Genomic DNA, 18,424 nt, shown 5'->3' on the forward strand with positions numbered 1-18,424 from the left:
ATAATTATGCGAGAAGTCCACTGGAAGGCTAATGGACTTTGATCTTCAGCAGGGCTGAAAATTAGCATAATATTGCCCTGCTATTGGCCAAATAGCTGAAGGCAATCCCCTAGCCTGATAATCCTTTTATTGTTTACCAAACTTTACCATTGATATGCCTGTTTGCATTCCTGAAGGACAAATGTGTATTCAAGTAAATAAAAGCTGATGGTTCCAGGTTTCAGAGAACCTCTCTGCTAGAGAAAGGTCTCCGCCTGGCTCCCCATGCCTTCTAAATTTATATTTCTTGTCTAGTGTATTCATTTGTGCGTCAGCCCCTTATCCAAACTTTGAACCCTAGCCGCAAATGGATGCAGCACTCACACCAAGCCAGTGAGGAAGCTAGAGTTTGACTCAGGTTTTAACTGGGCCACTCCAGCTGCCATGCTAGGAACAGACTGAGGAGGGTGGCATTAGGGAGACCAGGAGGAGGCTATTTTAGTAATCTGGGTGTGAAACAAGGGTTTCCTAGGGTCCCCTGGGGTGGTTGTAGTAGAGATGGTGGGAAGTGACTGATTCTGAAAGATTTTGAAGGAAAGGCCAACAGTACTGGATGTGAGGTGGAAAGGAAGGAGAGGAAGCAGTATGACTGAGAACCAGGAATGAAGGATGAATGGGAAGGCTTAGGAAACTGTCTCAGTCCATGTGGCCTGCTGTAACAGACACTACAGACAGGGTGGCTCATAAACAACAGTCATTCCCTCCCCCCGCCTCTTCCCCCCCCCTGCCCCCCCACCCACCCCCCCACCCACCCCCATCCCCCCCCCCCACCCCCACCCCGCAGTTCCGGAGGCTGGAAGTTCAAGATCCAGGCGCTAGCAGATTCAGTGTCTGGTGAGAGCCCCTTCTTCCTAGATGGCCATCTTTTCTCCATGTCCTCCTCACATGGCAGAGGGAACAAGGGAGCTCTGGGCTCTCTTTTATAAGGGCACTCATCCCATTCATGGCAGCTGTGCCCTCATGACTTAAGCTCCTCCTAATACCATCACATTGAGGGGTAGATTTCAACATGTGAATTTAAGGAGACACAAATATTCAGACCATCTATATATAAAAGCCAAAGCGACCGAATGACTGAACGACTCAATGAGCAGTTGACCGGTTGCTATGACATGCACTGACCACAAGGGGGAAGATGCTCAACACAGGAGCTTCCCCCTGGTGGTCAGTGCGCTCCCACAGCGGGAGTGCCACTCAGCTGACCGATGGGCACCAGACACCGGGCTCATGGCGAGTGAGCACAGCTGCAGCAGCCCTACCAAGCTGCTGCAGCGGCAGGCACCCAAACCAGGCTCAGGCTCCTCCCTGGCCGCCTGACGCTTCATGCGCTACTACATCCCCCGAGGGGTCCCAGATTGTGAGAGGGCACAGGCCATGCTGAGGAACCCCACCAGTGCACGAATCTGGGAACTGGGCCTCCAGTAAGACCATAATAGGGAAGATCCTGAGTTCAGGTGGAGCCACGTCAGGTGTTGGACTCTTTTGGACGTCCAAGCGAGATGTTGGGTGTACGCTTTAGGATCTTCAATAACCCCGTGTTCTGAAATATCCCAGTGCTATTTGCTCAGTTGCTCTGGGCCCACTTTTCCTCACTGCACAAGGCACTCTGCAGCCCTCAACCCAAAAGCTCATGCCCCTTGGTTCCGCTAATTTTCTTAAATTTGTTTAACGATTTCCTCCCCTCTGTCTTCTCCGCTTTTCCTTCCTAAAACTACAGACCTGGACAGACCCATTTGCTTTTCTTTCCTATCCTGTTTCCCATCTTAGTCCTTTTGTTCTGTTTCTAGATGTTTCATCCCTTCTTTACTTGGGCTATTGCATTCTTAATCTACAAGAGCTTCTTTATGTTGCTGGAATGTTCTTTCTTAGAGCATCTTGCTGATTTATAACAGAGAATCACACTCATTTCTTCTGCATGACACCTAGTGGTGTGGCAGCCAGGGTCCCACAAGTTCAAGTCTGGGTCCATGTTCAATGCCACAACCTTCCCTGTGATCCAGGTTTTTTTCTCCCAACAAAACCATCCTCAGGCTCCTGACGAATCTCGGGGGCTTGCCAAGGACAGGTCAGCTGCCTCTGCAACAATCACCAGGGAAGAAGAGGGGCACAGAGAAAATATCCGTGCTACAAACTGTATGTACGTGATTCTACAGATAATTTGTGTTAATTGTTTTTACAACAAAGCCGTCAAAGTGCTATTTTTATTTTAGAGAAGAAAAAACACACACATTTCGTCAAACTGCATGGACTTTTGTGTCTGGCTGTAAACGTTTTCTTTTGCTGTACCTGAAGTTAAAACATCAGGATCCAGGTTCCAAGTCCTTTTCAAACCCACGGGGCCAGCTGACATGCAGGCTCTCCCATCACAGGGAGGGCTGGGGGCCAAGATGCGTTTTCATCGACCCGCTGTAAGTTCTAATTTTGAGACACTTTGGTCTAGAGCTGTGCTATCCAGTGAGATTCAAAGGAAATACCTCCCGCTCCCCAGGCCTCCCTCAGAGCGCACAGGGGACCGGGGGAACGTTCGCAGCCGGAACCCGCCGCCGCGGCGCCGCGCCGCGCCGGAAGGATGTGCTTGGGCACCGGACGTGGGGTGCGCGAGCAGCTGCGGTTCCGGTTCCGACCCGGCGGGAGGAGGAGGAGCGGGAGACCGCGCTGGCAGAGGTAGAGCCCGCTGCGCCGCCGCCCTTGCCCCGCCGCCCGCCGCGCCGTGTCCTCGAGTCCCCCCAGACCCACGGACATCCGCCGGCCCGCGGCCGCTCGGGCTACTGGCTCCGCGTCCCCGCCCCTCCCCTTCCTCCTGCGACCCGGCAGACTGTCCTCTGCTTGACCGCAGGTGCCTGTCACGTGGAGGGACTCTGCCCTTCGCGGGGTGCTCGCGGGCCGGGTCCCTCCTCAGGCAGTGGTCCCGGAAGGATGTTGGAGTTAGTGGAGTCCACGTTTAGCCATTGTTAGAGGAAAACTTGATCTGTTATGTCTAAAATCCACTTCTGTCCTCAGTGAGCCTGCCTCGAGCAGGTGTATCTCTGAACAAACGTAGCACTATGTAAGTGCCAGGTGTTTTGAAGGCCTTGTGAGCAGGCAACTTTCCGCAGAGAGGGGAGACCTTAAAAAGGAGGTGATGTTGAGCCGGGCTTTGAAGGATGAATAGGAGTTTGCCCAAAAGGGAAATGGGGAGAACTTAGGATGTGGGAACAGGAATCGCCTGTTTGGGAAGTGGTTGATTCCCTCAGGAGGGGAGATGTTTGTGGTTGGGGTTAGGCATACACTGATCAAGGGGCGACAAAGCTGGGCGGAGGAGCATAGGCATTCCCCGTGGGTTTCAGGGGGCCCGAGGAGGTTCCTGCGCCGAAACATGCCGGTCTAGTGATCTCTCCATAGTCTCTGCTGTGATTGTTGCAAAATGAGGCTTCGTTGCTCTCACCCCATATCCCAGAACCCGTCTTCAGGGCAGACTGAATTGGTGGATTGGACTGTGGGCCTGGGATAGCAGGCTTCCTGCCTCCAGGTGGCCTTGTAAAAATAGTATTTTTACTTGCTAATATGGATGGGGGTTTAAGTGTGTGTTTTTCCCTTTTGGTTTTTTGTATTTGAATGTAGTACTCATGAATGCAATGTGAATTTCTGTGACTTAAAAACACAACGTTGAAAACAACCTCCCCCAAACCGCAGGCATTGTGTTGAAGCAAATGTCCTCCACCACAGAGAGAGTGAAGTTCACCTTCATCAGGCAGCAGACAACAGGAAGTGCTGGGCTCTGCTTTAAACTCAGGGTCAGAGGGGTGAGAGGTTGGGGTGGTGGTAATCAGTCAGGTGCCATTTCATTCATTTTGAAACTAGCCACCTTCATTTGAATGCAAGTATCATTCTTATCAGGTAATTCTTGTAATGCAGCTCCATGGTGAGGATGGTGCAGCCACTTGCTCACCCCTTGGTGTGTGCCAGGTCATTCTCACAGAACTCTGTGTGCACGTCTTGTTATTAGTCTATCTGTAGATGGGGCATTGAAGGCTTAGACAGGTGAAGAAAACTAGGCAGAAAGGAGGATGTTCCAGTCTGTGTCTGTGTTGACTCTGAAATCTGACCGCTTAACCAGAAGATGTGAACTTCCTGGTGTTGAGGGAGGGTTCTGAGAAGTCCATGTGCCCCAGTGGTCTGACTTGAGAATCTGGATGGTTAGAACAGCCAGTGGTCTCTGCTGGGTCTCTGGATGGGCTCCTGCCTCCCAGAGGAACCTAAGAACAATGCATCGTCTGGGAGAAGGCCATCCTGGCTCACCAGAATGCAGGTTTCTGTGCTTTCACATCAGTGCATGGCTGTCTAAGGTTGGTTAGGGTACTAAGAGCAGTTTTATGAAGTTTGTTCATTGAAATGGAGAAAACCCATGGCCAACTTGCATTTACTTAGTGGTAGCTGTGCCTCCTGGGGTGGAGAGCCTCGTGGCTAAAGGAGGCCTGTGGTTGTAAGGTGGAGCTCTCTTCCTGGGGTCCAGAAAGGTCTGGACCTGGGCTGTTCAGGACACAGACAGCTTCCCTGAACCCATGTATTGTTTTACTTCTGCAAAGCAGTCCCCAACCCCCATGACTTTGGAGATTTTAGCTTTGTATTGAAAGAATTATGATGGAGTGTTTCAGGGTCCCATACCTGAGGGACATAAAAGCTGTTTTTAAAGGGTGGTGGCCCCGTGCTCCTAGTATTTGGTGACAGAATAAATTAGTGCAACCTCTCTGGAGGCTACTCTGGCAATATTTACCCAAATTAAATTAAATCTTTTTGTTGTGAGGCTCATGGGGAGCACCGGGCAGGGTCACTTGTCAGCATCTGCTCCACAAACACCCAGATCTGACCACAGTTACAATTGGCCACTAGGTCTCCTCTGCCTGTTTGCTTGCTGGCTCCTTCTCATCCTGAGCCTTAGCTATTTTGCTCCCCCTAGGAGGGCCTGCCTGCAGGAGCACTCTGCCTAGAGGCCAGGACTGTGTCTGCCTGGCTCATGCCTGTCCCCATGCAGAACCCAACTAGGTATTGCCACCTCCCAGACACTGAAGAGATTTGAAGGCAGGCGATGCAGGGTGGGGGACATCCAGGTCTCTTGCTGCCACAGATGTGTGGCCTAATTGGTGCTCAGCATTAGCAAACCATGTATTTGAACTGCTTTTGTCAAAACTTTTTCATTGTCTGCATAGACCTTTTATGAACCAGTAGCTTTAATTGAAAGAAGAATGCTGTTGCCCAGGCCAGATGGCTCAGTTGGTTCTAGTGTCGTTTCGTACACCACGAAGGTTGCAGGTTTGATGCCTGGTCAGGGCACATACCTAGGTTGTGGGTTCCGTTCCAGGTTAGGGTGTGTTTGGGAGGCAACTGATCGATGTTTCTCTTTCCTTTCCTCTTTCTCTAAAGTCAATAAAAAACATCCTTGGGTGAGGATTAAAAAGAAAAAAGAAGAATGCTGTTATCTCATTTTATTTACCTCTATCATTTTGAGAAATTAAAGAGCTGTATAGACAGGTATAAACACCCTATAGATGCACCATCCAGAGCACATTTTTTATTTCTTTTTTGTATAAAAGAAAAAAAATAATGCTGAAGTTGAAGCATCTCCATTTAAAAAAATAAAAGACATTTAGTAGACTTTTAAAGTCTGATTACAGAAGTCATACATGCCAATTGTAGAAAGATTGGAGAAAATTGAGAAGCACTAAGAAGAAAACAAAAGTCACCTGTAGCCCTGCAACCTTGTGACCATCTGGGTGTTTACTTTTCATCTTCTTTTCAGCTCTGACCATCCTTTTTCCCTTGGCAGTAGTGGGGGAGCCTCTCCCAGATAGCTTGTCCCACCCACAGTGGGGCTATCGCCCCAACGCCCCACGTGCATATGCCCTGATTTCCTCAGCCCTCTTCTGGACCACTTGGTTCAGTTCCAGTTTTTCAATATCATACATAACACTGCAGTGAACATCCCATATGTGCATCTTCATGTTCATTTCCGAATATTTTCTTAGGATACGTTTTTAAGTGCAACCACGGAATACAGGACCCACATTTCTATTTTCATGTCTCATTTTTAAGTGATTGGGAAGCGCCCTTTGGGGATGGATGAGTCAATGCTGTGGGCGTCACCTAGACTGGGACAGCCCTGCAGGTGAGACACTGTTGAGTTAACATGTGATGTCCTCTCTCAGTGCACTCCCCATCACTGACACTCCTCCATCACAGGCTCCTCACCACTTAGGGCAGTGATGGCGAACCTATGACACGCGTGTCAGAGGTGACACGCGAACTCATTTGTTTGGTTGATTTTTCTTTGTTAAATGGCATTTAAATATATAAAATAAATATAAAAAATATAAGTCTTTTACTATGGTTGCAAATATCAAAAAATTTCTATATGTGACACGGCACCAGAGTTAAGTTAGGGTTTTTCAAAATGCTGACACGCCGAGCTCAAAAGGTTCACCATCACTGACTTAGGGTATGACACACACGTGGGATCAGCCAAGTCTGGGTTTGGATCACTGCTTCAGGCCTATTATTTTCCCTTGGAGTTGTTGCTGTGACTGCCCACAGCGCATTTACAGCCTTAACCTATGCCCCAGGCCGAGGGGGGGGGGGGGTCAGCCCTGTTTTCCATCTCAAACTGACTTCCCCCGCCCCCAGCCTAGGGAAGCTCCTAGTGCCCCAGGGGAATGAGGCAGAGATGGGAGGTGTCTGTTCGGTTTTAGTCCCCCTCTACCCATGCAAATAGAGATGAGTTTTCTAGAAGTGAGAAGAGAACATGTTAAAGCTGCCCTGGTTTGCTTTTCGCTGGCTTTCTTTCTGAAACTGGCGTGTCTCGCATGTTTAGCAGACTTCTTGTTGTCTCTGGTCAAGCCTAGCTGTTTTCTGAAAATATGTGAGGTTTCTTTATAGTAACAGAAATCCAGGGTATAAAACTAGATGTGAACCCGCCTCTGAACCTTGTGTGGAGGGCAGCGTACAGAGAAGTCCTAGGGCACTCTCCGGCTTTTTCTTTCTGTTTTTGTTTGTTAATCCTCACCCAAGGATATTCTTTCAATTGATTTTTAGAGAGTGGAAGGGAGGGGGAGAGACAGAAAGAGAGAAACATAGATATGAGACACATCAATTGGTTGCACGAGCCCTAACTGGGGCTGAGGATGGAGCCTGCAACTCAGGTTCATGCCCTTGACCAGAACTGAACCTGTGGCCCTTCACTCCTCAAGCCGATGCTCTAAGCCAGCGGTTCTCAACCTGTGGGTCGAGACCCCTTTGGCGGTCGAACGACCCTTTCACAGGGGTCGCCTAAGACCATCCTGCATATCAGATATTTACATTACGATTCATAACAGTAGCAACATTACAGTTATGAAGTAGCAACGAAAATAATTTTATGGTTGGGTCACAACATGAGGAACTGTATTTAAAGGTCCAGAAGGTTGAGAACCACTGCTCTAAGCACGGAACCAAACCGGCTCAGACCACTCTCTGGGTTTTAAAAAATGGCCTCTTTCATCTAGAAACAGTATGGGCAAGTGTATTTGGAACTGAACTTTGTTAAAGGTCCTGAAGCCTTAAGTAATATTTGCACAGAACCTGAGAGCAGTCAGCCAGAGCTGAGAGGCCTCTGCATGAAGCCCCTCTGAGGTGTGGGGTTTCCTCCCACCTGGTCAGGCCGGGAGACTATCTTACCAGGAGCCCCTGGCTGCTGGAGAAGCCAGCCAAGGAGGATGATAGGCACAGGCCATTTCACATACTGAGGGGTCAGTATGTGAAGCATAGCTCAGCTCAGCCATTTTTATTGTTGTGGAGTTTATTTTGTTAGGTAATTATAAAGTACTAGAGGCCTGATGCATGAAATTTGTGCAAGAATAGGCCTTCCTTCCCCCTGCTGCCAGTGCTGGCTTCCCTCTGGCACCCGGGACCCGAGCTTCCCTCCGTCCTGTGCTTCGTCCGGAATGACGTCCAGAAGGATGTCTGGTCTAATTAGCATATTACCCTTTTATTATTGTAGATTGTGTAGAATCTGTTTTTTCAATTAAGAACAGAGAACAAAATTGTTTCGTACATACATATAACAAACAATGGCACATTCCTTTTCCCTGGGTAGCAAGTTAACGACAGAGAGAGAAAAGTGTGGCTTTGTCAGGAGGAACGTGCTGAGCACAGAAGAAACAGATCCCTCCAAGCAGCACTGTGTGGGCAGGGTGTGGAAGACCGCAGAGAGAACTCTGAGGGAGGCAGTGCCAGCCTTGGGACAGCCTGGGCACCTCCTGCTGGGCAGAGCCACCTGCTGCGTGATTCCTGACCTTCCTAGATTTTCAGGGCCTGTCGGAAGGGGGGGGGGGCGGTGAGATGTACAGCTTTTATTCTATAATGTTACTGGATGGCCCATTGGAAGGCATCATGCCAGCCCCTGGCATTCAGAGCACCCTTGGGGTTTCCTGTGCCTGCCCCACCCTTCAGGAAACACTCAGCTAGTCCACGCCTCAGCTCCCTATCCTGGGTGCTGCTCTGACCCAGAGCCACAGTTGAAGCTGAGAGGGGAGCAGAGGCCAGAAGGTGCTTGCGAGGGCAGAACAGAGACCCTTCTTAGCTCCAGAGGCTATAATGGGAGGAGTGACTCCTGAAGGAGCTGTGAAATTGGGGCTTTCAAACCAGGGCAAATGGTTATTAACCTTAATAGGCGGCCCTGCACTGGGAAGGACCCATTTTCAGTTGCACTGGTAGCAAGGCGTCTGGGGCAGCGGGTGGGCTTCTGACCTCTTGAACTGAGCTAAACTTGGGTTATAACTGCCATCAGTGCAGAAGCAATTGGAAAGCTCACTCATGGGACTGCCGCTGCGGGGAAGTGTCCTTCAGCGGAACGCGAGCGGCTCTTGGAGGCAGGCGCTTTGGACTGACTAGGGCCCTTCCCAGGTCTCTTTTCTCTCCGACCCCAGAGAATTCTAGTTGTAAGTCAGCTGATCACAGCCCCTTCCATCGAGTTCTCACTTCTTGCTGACCATTTTGGTCATTTTTAGTAGTTATGTTTTGGGGGAGAGGGAAGAATTACGTTTCAGCTAAAAAAAAAAAAACAGTCTTCAGACACGTGAACTTTATTTAAGAACTTGCTCATCACCAAGTTCCTAAATATTCACCGCTGAGAAAGCGTTTGAGAGCAGAATCAAGCCCTGAGCCTGTGTGAGGATGCTTGGAGTCCTCTGACCTCGCCTGCTGACGGAGAGGACATTTGCTTAGTGGCCCTAGGTACTTATCCCCCTTAGCTAGTCTTTTTTCCCAAGCTCAGATTTTTAAAAACCATTATTCAGAATTTACCTTAACTATGTGGGAGTTCAGAATGAGCCACCCCAAGATGTGCCTCATCGATTGGTACATGGATTCTTTTGAGCTAAAGGCAACTCAGACCCTCTCCCCCTTAACTAAAGGACTTTAATTTCCTAATTGCCCATAAGAAGGGATTTTCAGAGATAGCGTTTCTTGACCTGCCTATATGACAGGGCAGACTTCTAATTACTGACCCTCTGCTCTTCCTATCCTGCGGTGACCTTCCCCTCCTCTGAAGCCCCCAGCAGCCTTACCTCATCCCTAGCCCAGACTGTCCTCTGTACCTATTTCCCCTTTCTCTCTTTGAACCTCTTCTATAGGTGGGGTCCCTGACTTTCTCGTGTATGTGGGGCTCCCATGAAATTAAATTTGATTTTCCCTTCTCAGTCTCTCTGTTGGTTGGATTATCAGTCTAGCCAAAAGAGCCAGGGGAGGGGAAGGGGAATTTTTCCTCTTCCCCACAGGTGCATTGGACTCTATGTGCTTCTCCTCAGTTTTGCCTAGTGTAGTTCATTGTTTTCAAATCTTGTGTATTTTTGAAACCCTTAAACTAATGAGATTAAATGTTGGCTATTTAAATTCCAAAGGTAGTGTATTGTGAGAGTCAGTGTTTCCTACTTAGGATGTCACCTTTGATGGAAAGTTAGGCCAGCTTGGTCTGGTTGGGCATTTTAAATCTTCTTCGGGTGAGTTAGGACGGGGTCAGGCACAATAACATGTGGTGCTCTCTCTTCCTCTTCCAGCCCTGCCCCAGCGAAGCCAAGCTGATGTTTGTCGATGCAGCAGTGCCACTCCGCGTGGTGATGACCTTCCAGCGCCTGGTGTGTGCACTGGCCTCCCGCCAGCTGGCTCCCATAAGACATGCAGGAAGCCGCCCTCTGCACGTAGCCCTTGCAGCTCGCTCTGACAAGAGCGCCCCAGTGTTCACCCGCGCCCTGGCCTTTGGAGACAGAGTTGCCCTCGTTGACCAGCATGGCGTCCACACGTACAAGGACCTTTACTGCCGCAGCCTCCGCCTGTCCCAGGAGATCTGCCGGCTCCTTGAGTGCGCCGGCCAGGACCTGCAGGAGGAGAGGATCTCTTTTATGTGCTCCAATGACGTCTCCTACGTGGTTGCACAGTGGGCCTCATGGATGAGCGGCGGCATCGCCGTCCCTCTCTTCAGGAAGCACCCCCAGGCCGACCTGGAGTACTTCATCCAGGACTCCCGGAGCTCTGTGGTCCTTGCTGGCCAGGAGTACGTGGAGCTCCTGAGTCCAGTGGTCAGGAAGCTAGGGGTCCCACTCCTGCCTCTCCCGCCTGCAGTCTACAATGGGGCAGCTGAGGAGCACGGGGTGGGGGAGTTGCCGGAACGAGACTGGAGAGACCGGGGTGCCATGATCATCTATACCAGCGGGACCACGGGGAGGCCCAAGGGTGTCCTGAGCACCCATCACAACATCAGGGCTGTGGTGAGTGCTTGTGTGGGCCACCACTATTGGGAGGGGTCAGGCCGTTGTAGACATGGTTATGGCATGGCTGGTGGGGATGGTGTGGTGTTCATGTACTTTTCGGTAGGGCATTCATAGCTGTCACCATCCTACCACCATTTCTTGTGTGTTATTTTTGTGTTCTGTAGCCTTAGTTACCATCTTTGCAAAACTCCCCAGCCATGTTACTTATCCGTAATTTATACCTTTCTTCCTTCCAAAAAACTCTTCAATGTACAATAAAGACAATTATACAGTAGGAGAAATAAAATGAAACAGAAGCTCAAACCACAGGAGGAAGGAGGTCAGTGCCATTGAGTTTAGGCTAACTCGGTCCCCTAAGTCAGTGGTAAGCTGGATCCAGGCTGGCTGCAAGGGAGCACGACTGATATGTTACCTGTGCCTCCTAGAAGAGTGTCCTCACCTGCAGAGCCGTCTCTTGACTTGTATTTCTAAGGGGAGTGATGATCTCGCATGCGTTTGCACATAAAGGTCATGAGGTATGCAGGACAGTGTGCTCAGTGGTGACTTCAGGTGATTCAAATAGACGAGTCTCACTGCTTCTCAGTAAAAGCTGCAGATGTGCCTGGAACACCCAGCTCTGGGTTCCTTCACGGCCGAGCTGAGGATGGTGCTGGAAGTGCCAGGGAGCTCAGACAGCCATCAGAGGTTGGGCAGCTGGATACAACACTGGCCTCTGGTGAGGCCCCAAGTCCCAGGCCTGTCAGAGATGACATTGCACCTCTGACTGCCCCAGAGTGGGGGGGTGGGAGCCACCAAGAATGCAACTCTGAGCACCTGGGAGGAAGTCACCAGAAATGTTTGCAGAGGCCTTGGGGCACCAAATCAGAGACCCTTTCATAATGACTAAAGCCCCTGACTGTGTGACTGTTCAACACGGGTAACCAAGTAAACCATAGACCCTCAGTCAGACCCTCATCATTTCGTTATCATCTCCGGTAGATGCCATTAAGGATGCAGTGACAAAGAATGAGCTTTCTCTCCCCACTCCTCTCAGATGGGGAAGCCCCCTCTGCGTTCCTCCACCCGCATAGTGGCTTCCCTCCTGTCTGAGGCTGTGCTGTTGTCTTGCAGGTGACGGGGCTGGTCCACAAGTGGGCGTGGACTAAAGACGATGTGATCCTTCATGTCCTCCCCCTGCATCATGTCCATGGCGTGGTCAACAAGCTGCTCTGTCCACTCTGGGTGGGAGCCACCTGTGTGATGCTCCCGGAGTTCAGTGCCCAGCTGGTAAGTGGGGGACAAGCTCTCAGCATGGCCAAATTGGGCACCTGAGGACCAGGCACCTTCCTCTGGTGTAAACTTTGCCAGCAGTTCAAGTTTTCTGTTGCTGCCATAACAAATGATTCCAGTGTGGGGGTTTATGACAGCCCAAGTTTATCATCTTGCCGTCTGGAAGTCAGTGGTCCAAAATGAGTCTTATGGAGCTAAAATCAAGGGGTCAGCAGGGTTGATTCCATCTGGAGGCTCCAGAGAAGAATCTCTTCTTGCCTCTTCCAGTTTCTAGAGGCACCACAGTCCTTGCCTTGTGAGTGTGTCACTTCAGTCTCTGCTTCTGTGGTCACCTCTCCCTCTCTTTTAAGGACCCTCTGATCACAGTGGGCCCACCCAGCTACCAGGGCCACCTCCTCATCTCAAGATCCTTAGCTTAATCACATCTGCACCTTCTGCAACATGAGGTACCACATCCCTGGAGATGAGGACATTTGGAGCCATTCTTGAGCCAATTTCACGGGCTTTCAGCAGTTCTGCAGCAGATGGTTCAGTTGGGGCTCTTTATTAGTTTCCTCGATTCTCCCCTTTTCCACACATTGTTCCTTCCGAACATGCTCTGAGGTCACGGGAGGGGACGTGTGGTTGTGGCTGTGTGGGGAAGGAAGTGGGAGCGGAGCCCTCACTACTGAGCAGAGCAGAGCCATGAAGGACACGGCTTTCAAGGGGAAAGGCCTGGGATCTGACCTGCCGCTTGACACTTGTGACCTGTGTGCAGCTCCCCGGGAGCCTTTCGGACCCTGTCCTGAGAGCCCGGGCACAGCTCTGGGGTGGAGGCTGGCAGACAGGGCTCTGGGCCTCCCTCCCCTCCTCCAGCCGTTGAGCTTGTCTTCATCTTTTTGTGTTTTATTTTTCAGCTGCAGGTCTTAATGGTTTACATGGTTTTACAGAAAGTCTGCAGCTTAAATATGCCCTTCAGGGCACGGTGCTGAGGCACTGTTTGCCTTCAAGCATAAAGACCTACCTGGGGCCTCTTAGCCCAGGGCTCAGGCCACTTCCTCCACCCCCCTTTCATTGTGGGCCTCCGACTGAGGGCCCTGCCAATCTGTGATTCTCAGCACTGCTCCCTCCAGTCCAGGGATCGCTGCACCGAAGGGAAGCATGGGGGTGAGGAGCAGGCATCATCTGAGGCTGTTGTCTGCTTAGTAGGATTGACTGGTAAGGGCAGGTGCGGATGGCAACAGGCGAGGTGAGAAAAAGCTCACCTCAGGCAGGGGAAGCTTCACCTGACTGGGAGGCTTTTGCACAAGAGTGCGCCAGTCCTTTGGGCTCTCCAAGACCCCCTAATTCTCTGTCCACTGGGAGGACCTCCCCGGACCAAGGGCGATGGGAAGCCTCCTCCTTGTGTAAATTACTGTGTGCTGCTCCCCCAGCACAGCTACTCCACCGAGGTTTCTCAGGAGCCAGAGCTGTGCTTGTGGGTTCCGTCTGTCCACACTCCAGCACTGGTTGATTATAGGGGCAAAGGAGGGAGGGCTGAGTCTCCAGAATCCCTGTAAGCATAGGGAGAGCAGGTCCACCCTGACTCGGAGCCCCAGAAAGCCCGGATCAGGAACCTAGCAGCCCGGCCTTTCACTGATGGACTTCTCAAGTGGACATTGCCAGAGTCCTCATTTCCTAGTTCTGCTTCAGGAGCGACATGAGTGCCCAGTCGGCCTGGCAAAGATGTGTTGGGCTGGCACGGCAGTGGAAAAAACAAAAATCGAGGAGGCCGTTTCTTCCCCAAACACAGAGACCCAGGAATGAGAAGGAAAAAAGCAGAGGAGGCATGGCTGGCCTTCCTCCTGGCTGTGCCAGGCCTTGTCCCCTTCTCTCCTCTCCCATCCCCATCATTTTGCTCCACCTGCACTGGCTGCCCTGCTGTCCATACACTCCACCCACCCACCTCAGTCAGCACTCTGCCTACCCCCAGTTTGCTCACCTCTCTGTAAGTCTTTGCCCATGCGTCACTCAGCAAGGCCCCAGCCATTCTAATCATCACTGCAACCATCCTCCCCCCCGCCCCCCATCCTGGCCCTGCCTCTGCAATTTATCATAGCACTTACCACCTTGAAGCCCATAGAATCATCTCTCTCCTCCTAGAAGGTCCACCCCAAGAGCACAGGTTTGCCTTCAGTTCACGGTGTGTCCCCAGGGCCTAGAGCATCAGAGGGTCAGAGTGTTAGTGAACAGATGGGTGAATGGATGGTTATCAACATGATACATGGACTCCTGGGCTTCTCACTTCCCCACTGGTTGTGTGGACCATGAGGACATGCTGCTAGGCGTCAGGTTCATACCCCTCTACAAACTGCCTTACTTTATTTCAGTATCATGACTGGCTGGATTTGTCCATCAGGTGTATGGGGAGAAAGTCCCTTAAATCACTTAGGGGAGAGGTTATTTGTTAGATGAAATTTCACTGTATCAACTCCTCTGAAATTAGAGCATAAAGAATACCATGTAACACGATTGTCTACTTAAAATCCATTACCAGAGTCCCTTAAAGCAAGAAACTTCTCTGCAAAGCTCTGGGTTGTGCACATTCATAAAGGTCAGGACAGTAGGACTCGGCCTCTTGTGCTCAGGGCCAATGGCCATGGACAGTGTGATGCATGGATGTGCCCATCAGTGTCCTTGGCTGTGGGAGATTTCACATGGAAACATGGCAGAGAGCCTCATCCTGGGCGTGCGCGAGGCCCCACCGGCCGTCCTTGGTGGTCCACCCTCTGAAGAGGTCTGTAGTTTAAAGTTCGATGGAATTGATTTTGTTGAATACATACCTGTGTAGCTTAGATGTTGTGAAAATGAGAATACATTTTGGACAAGTAAGCACTCAACGGGGAAAAAACCTACAGGGTTTTCATATCTGCTCCCAGAGCTCCAGGTTTGGTGTATTCTTTGGCTTCTTGGGCACTCTCCCATCTCTCCACAGGGGCCCCACTAGGGGCCTGGAAGCGAATGGGTGCCTTAACCACCGAGCGGCGAGGGCCATTGTCTGTCATTAGGATGCTCCTTTCTCCTGTTGAGGTGCTGGGATGACAGGCCACCAGGGGAACTCACAAGAAGGATCAAATCTCTGACCTTTGTGGTTCTTTGCCCTAACTTGGAATTTCTCAAAACTGTGCAGCAGAGCTAAATATCGAAACAAGTTTGATAAAAGATTGCAACCCTGAGTTTCAGAATTTTGTGAATTTAGACATTTATATTAGTAAAGTCCTTTTACTAAATATTGGGGTTTTGTTTAAGCTTGTATTTTAGCAGTGGTGTGGGGTGACCAGAAACCTATAGTGGTGTTTAAGCCATAGATCCCAGGATCCTCAGGTCATCCTGCTAACAGTGGGGTGACAGGCCGTCACGTCCTGCGAGCCTGACTGATGAGGTGACAGTGACTCAGAGGACAGGCGGAAAGATGGATGGGCGAACTGCCTGATGTCACCCCTGAAGAACAAAGTCTGGCTGTTGATGAGCTGTCCGGAGTCTCAATCGATTTCTTGTCTCAGATGACTTGGCTCTAGCCAACTTCCTCAGGATCCAGCAGCAGGAGCACTAAATCAGGGACCTTGCGGCTGGCGCTCCCTCCTCTGTTGACCTGCTGGGTACCTGCTGAAGGGCAGGGGCTGTGCCGCGCTGGAGGCTGGGGAAGCCACCAGTGCATTCTGTTGAGGCCAGCACCCCTGCCCTGGACACCATTTCCTGTGGTTAAACATGTTGACCTGTGGCCCCAGACAAAGTTCATTCTGGGCTCTGAGAAACTGGATCTTGTTGAAAGGGGGTCAGGCAGTGTGTATATCAACATGCAGGGAGAGTTTGGGGTAGAGAAGCAAAGAACGTTATGCTACACTGGCCCCACAGACCCAGTCACAGTGTGGAGGTACTACTGGGCAGGAGTGCTCACACCTCATAACTGCTCCTTAGTGTGGGGTCCGTGGGACAGGAGATGCTCACACCCCAGATCTGCTCCACAGTGTGGGGTCACTAGGACAGGGGGTACTCACACCTCAGGTCTGCTCCACAGTGTGGGAGTCACTGGACAGGGGTGCTCACACCTCAGATCTGCTCCACAGTGTGGGGTCACTGGACAGGGGTGCTCACACCTCAGATCTGCTCCACAGTGTGGGGGTCACTAGGACAGGGGGTGCTCATAGGTCTTAGGAGCCAGGCGGGCAGCTATTTTCCCATCTCCGGTCTTTCATTATGGAGTGTCCTTGTTGCCAGATTTTAGCCAGAGCACCTTAAAAACAGAACAAGAACCCCTTCCTGTGTGTGGTATAGAGTTACCAAAAATTGGGTGATGGCTTCATCTGTGGGGGTCGTTGCTTTAAGCTGGTTAAATGTTGCAGTTTCTCACCTGCAGTCAATCCCATCGTTGCTTTTGCTCGGCATGGCAGTACTGGCGGTTGGGATCTGACCCCAGGTTTCCAGTCCTGCCTGCATAGCAGGGTTACCTTGGGGAGATCGTGAGTAAAAGAGGGGCCTGGAGCCCTCACATTTGATGCCTGGCAGTACCTGGACTACCTGCAGCCTGATTTGGGCACTGCTCTTTGGTCTTGCTATGACAGCTTGCATCTGAGCAGGTAGAAGTGTTTTCACGAGTGAAATGCAGGGTCTAGAGAGGGATCCCCCAGAGCTATGGTTTTTAAGTTGTGAATGTGTCAAAACAACATGGAGAAGGAATATTGCGTCAGTTCAGCAGCTGCCCTCTTTACTGGTTTGAGTAAATCTAAAAATGGCGAGGCCTTTCCAGTGGTGCCGTTCTCAGGCGGATGTCTCTGCGCCAGGGTCAGAAGTCTGCATTGAGACCATGGGACCAGTTGACATCCTTCATTTGGCCGACTGTGCTCCATCCTTCCTTTAGTCTCCTGTGGGAAGCCTGGGTGGGACCATGTGTGTGGCCCGTGGAGGAGGCCTGGCCAGGACCACTGATCCCCAGAGTGGATGAACAGCTCATGAGGCCTGTCCTCTCTCCTCTCGTGCCAGAGCATGTGCCTCACCTGGGATGTGTGCAGTTTGATTATCTGCTGTTTTGTGCCCTCTTATCCAGGTGAGCCCGTGGTAAGTGGAGTAAGAACCAGGCTGAGGTGAAGGTGTTGTCAGGACTTGGTGGTGGTGGAGTCTATGCACAGGTCAGCCACACTAAGCACAACCCAGCGGTTCACCTCTAAAAGCACAATGTGTGAGAAGGAAATGGGGCCCCCGCAGCTGCTCCTCCTCAGCCAGCCCAGCATATCAACACTCTCTGGAAGCCTGAGTGGAGTCTAGTGTGTCCACTTTGCCACGCTCCTCCCAGGCCCCACACCTTCCCTGGTGGCAGGTGGCAGCCAACCTGCATTTCTTTATAAGCCGGTGGGAAGTAGGATGCCACACAGAGTTTCCAGCAACTGCATTTCAGAGCTTGGAAGGGACTTGAGGGATTTAGTCCCAATTAATATCATGTGTGAGAAGACAGAAGCTGAAGGGCTTGGTCAGGGTCATAGCTGCTCCTGGGCCAGTGAGGGTAGCCTGTCCATGGTTTTGTCCCTGTGGATTTGCTAAGATCTGGATTCTCAGTGCTTTGTTCTCACTGCTTAGTGTGCAGTGATTCTGAGCCATTAGGTTTTATTTGCTCTCTATTCAGCATAGGAAGAAATGCAATTATAGGAAAAGGCTCTTCATGACCACATTTTTTTTTTAATCTCCACTTCTCATTTCTATACACATTGATTTCCTACCTAGTCAACAATAGAGAAATGGGAGTGGTTTAACATAAATGAACTCCCTCAGTCATACCAAAGGTGGATTGCTTTAATATGAGTTGTTAATATTTTTATCATAAACTAGAAGCCCGGTGCATGAATTTGTGCACGGTTGGGATCCTTTGGCCTGGCCAACGATCCGGGCTGGCTTGGGGGAGGGACCATGGGAGGTTGACTATGGGAGCACACTGACCACCAGTTGAGCATCTTCCCCCTAGTGGTCAGTGCATGTCATAGCAACCGGTCGTTCAGTCAACCAGTTGTAATGGCTGCTTAAGCTTTTTATACACACACACACACACACACACACACACACACACACACACACTAGAGTCCTGGTGTGAAATTAGGCTGAGGGGGTGGGTCCCTCAGGCTGGCCTGCACCCTCTCGCAATCCGGGACCCCTTGGGGGATGTCCGACTGCCGGTTTAGGCCTGATCCCATGGGCCTAGACCGGCAGTCGGACATCCCTCTCACAATCCGGGACCGCTGGCTCCTAACTACTCTCCTGCCTACCTGCCTCATCGCCCCTAACCACTCTGCCTGCCTGCCTCATTGCCCCTAACCACTCTGCCTGCTTGCCTCATT

The 18,424-nt window shown here is 50.9% G+C and overlaps 1 protein-coding gene across 1 annotated transcript in view; it reads left to right on the forward strand.

Moving 5' to 3' along the window:
• Window positions 1–2,666: 2,666 nt before the first annotated feature.
• ACSF3 (acyl-CoA synthetase family member 3) overlaps window positions 2,667–18,424 on the forward strand; it is a 77,777-nt gene continuing 62,019 nt past the window's right edge. Inside the window, exons 1-3 of the mRNA XM_081107470.1 lie at window positions 2,667–2,703; window positions 10,104–10,811; window positions 11,925–12,080. Of these exons, the coding sequence (XP_080963596.1) occupies window positions 10,128–10,811; window positions 11,925–12,080 (840 nt within the window). The 5' untranslated portion in view covers window positions 2,667–2,703; window positions 10,104–10,127. The remainder of the gene's footprint in view (window positions 2,704–10,103; window positions 10,812–11,924; window positions 12,081–18,424) is intronic.

Source organism: Myotis nattereri (genome assembly GCF_964212035.1).
Source record: "Myotis nattereri genome assembly, chromosome: 15".
NCBI classification, from domain to species: domain Eukaryota; kingdom Metazoa; phylum Chordata; class Mammalia; order Chiroptera; family Vespertilionidae; genus Myotis; species Myotis nattereri.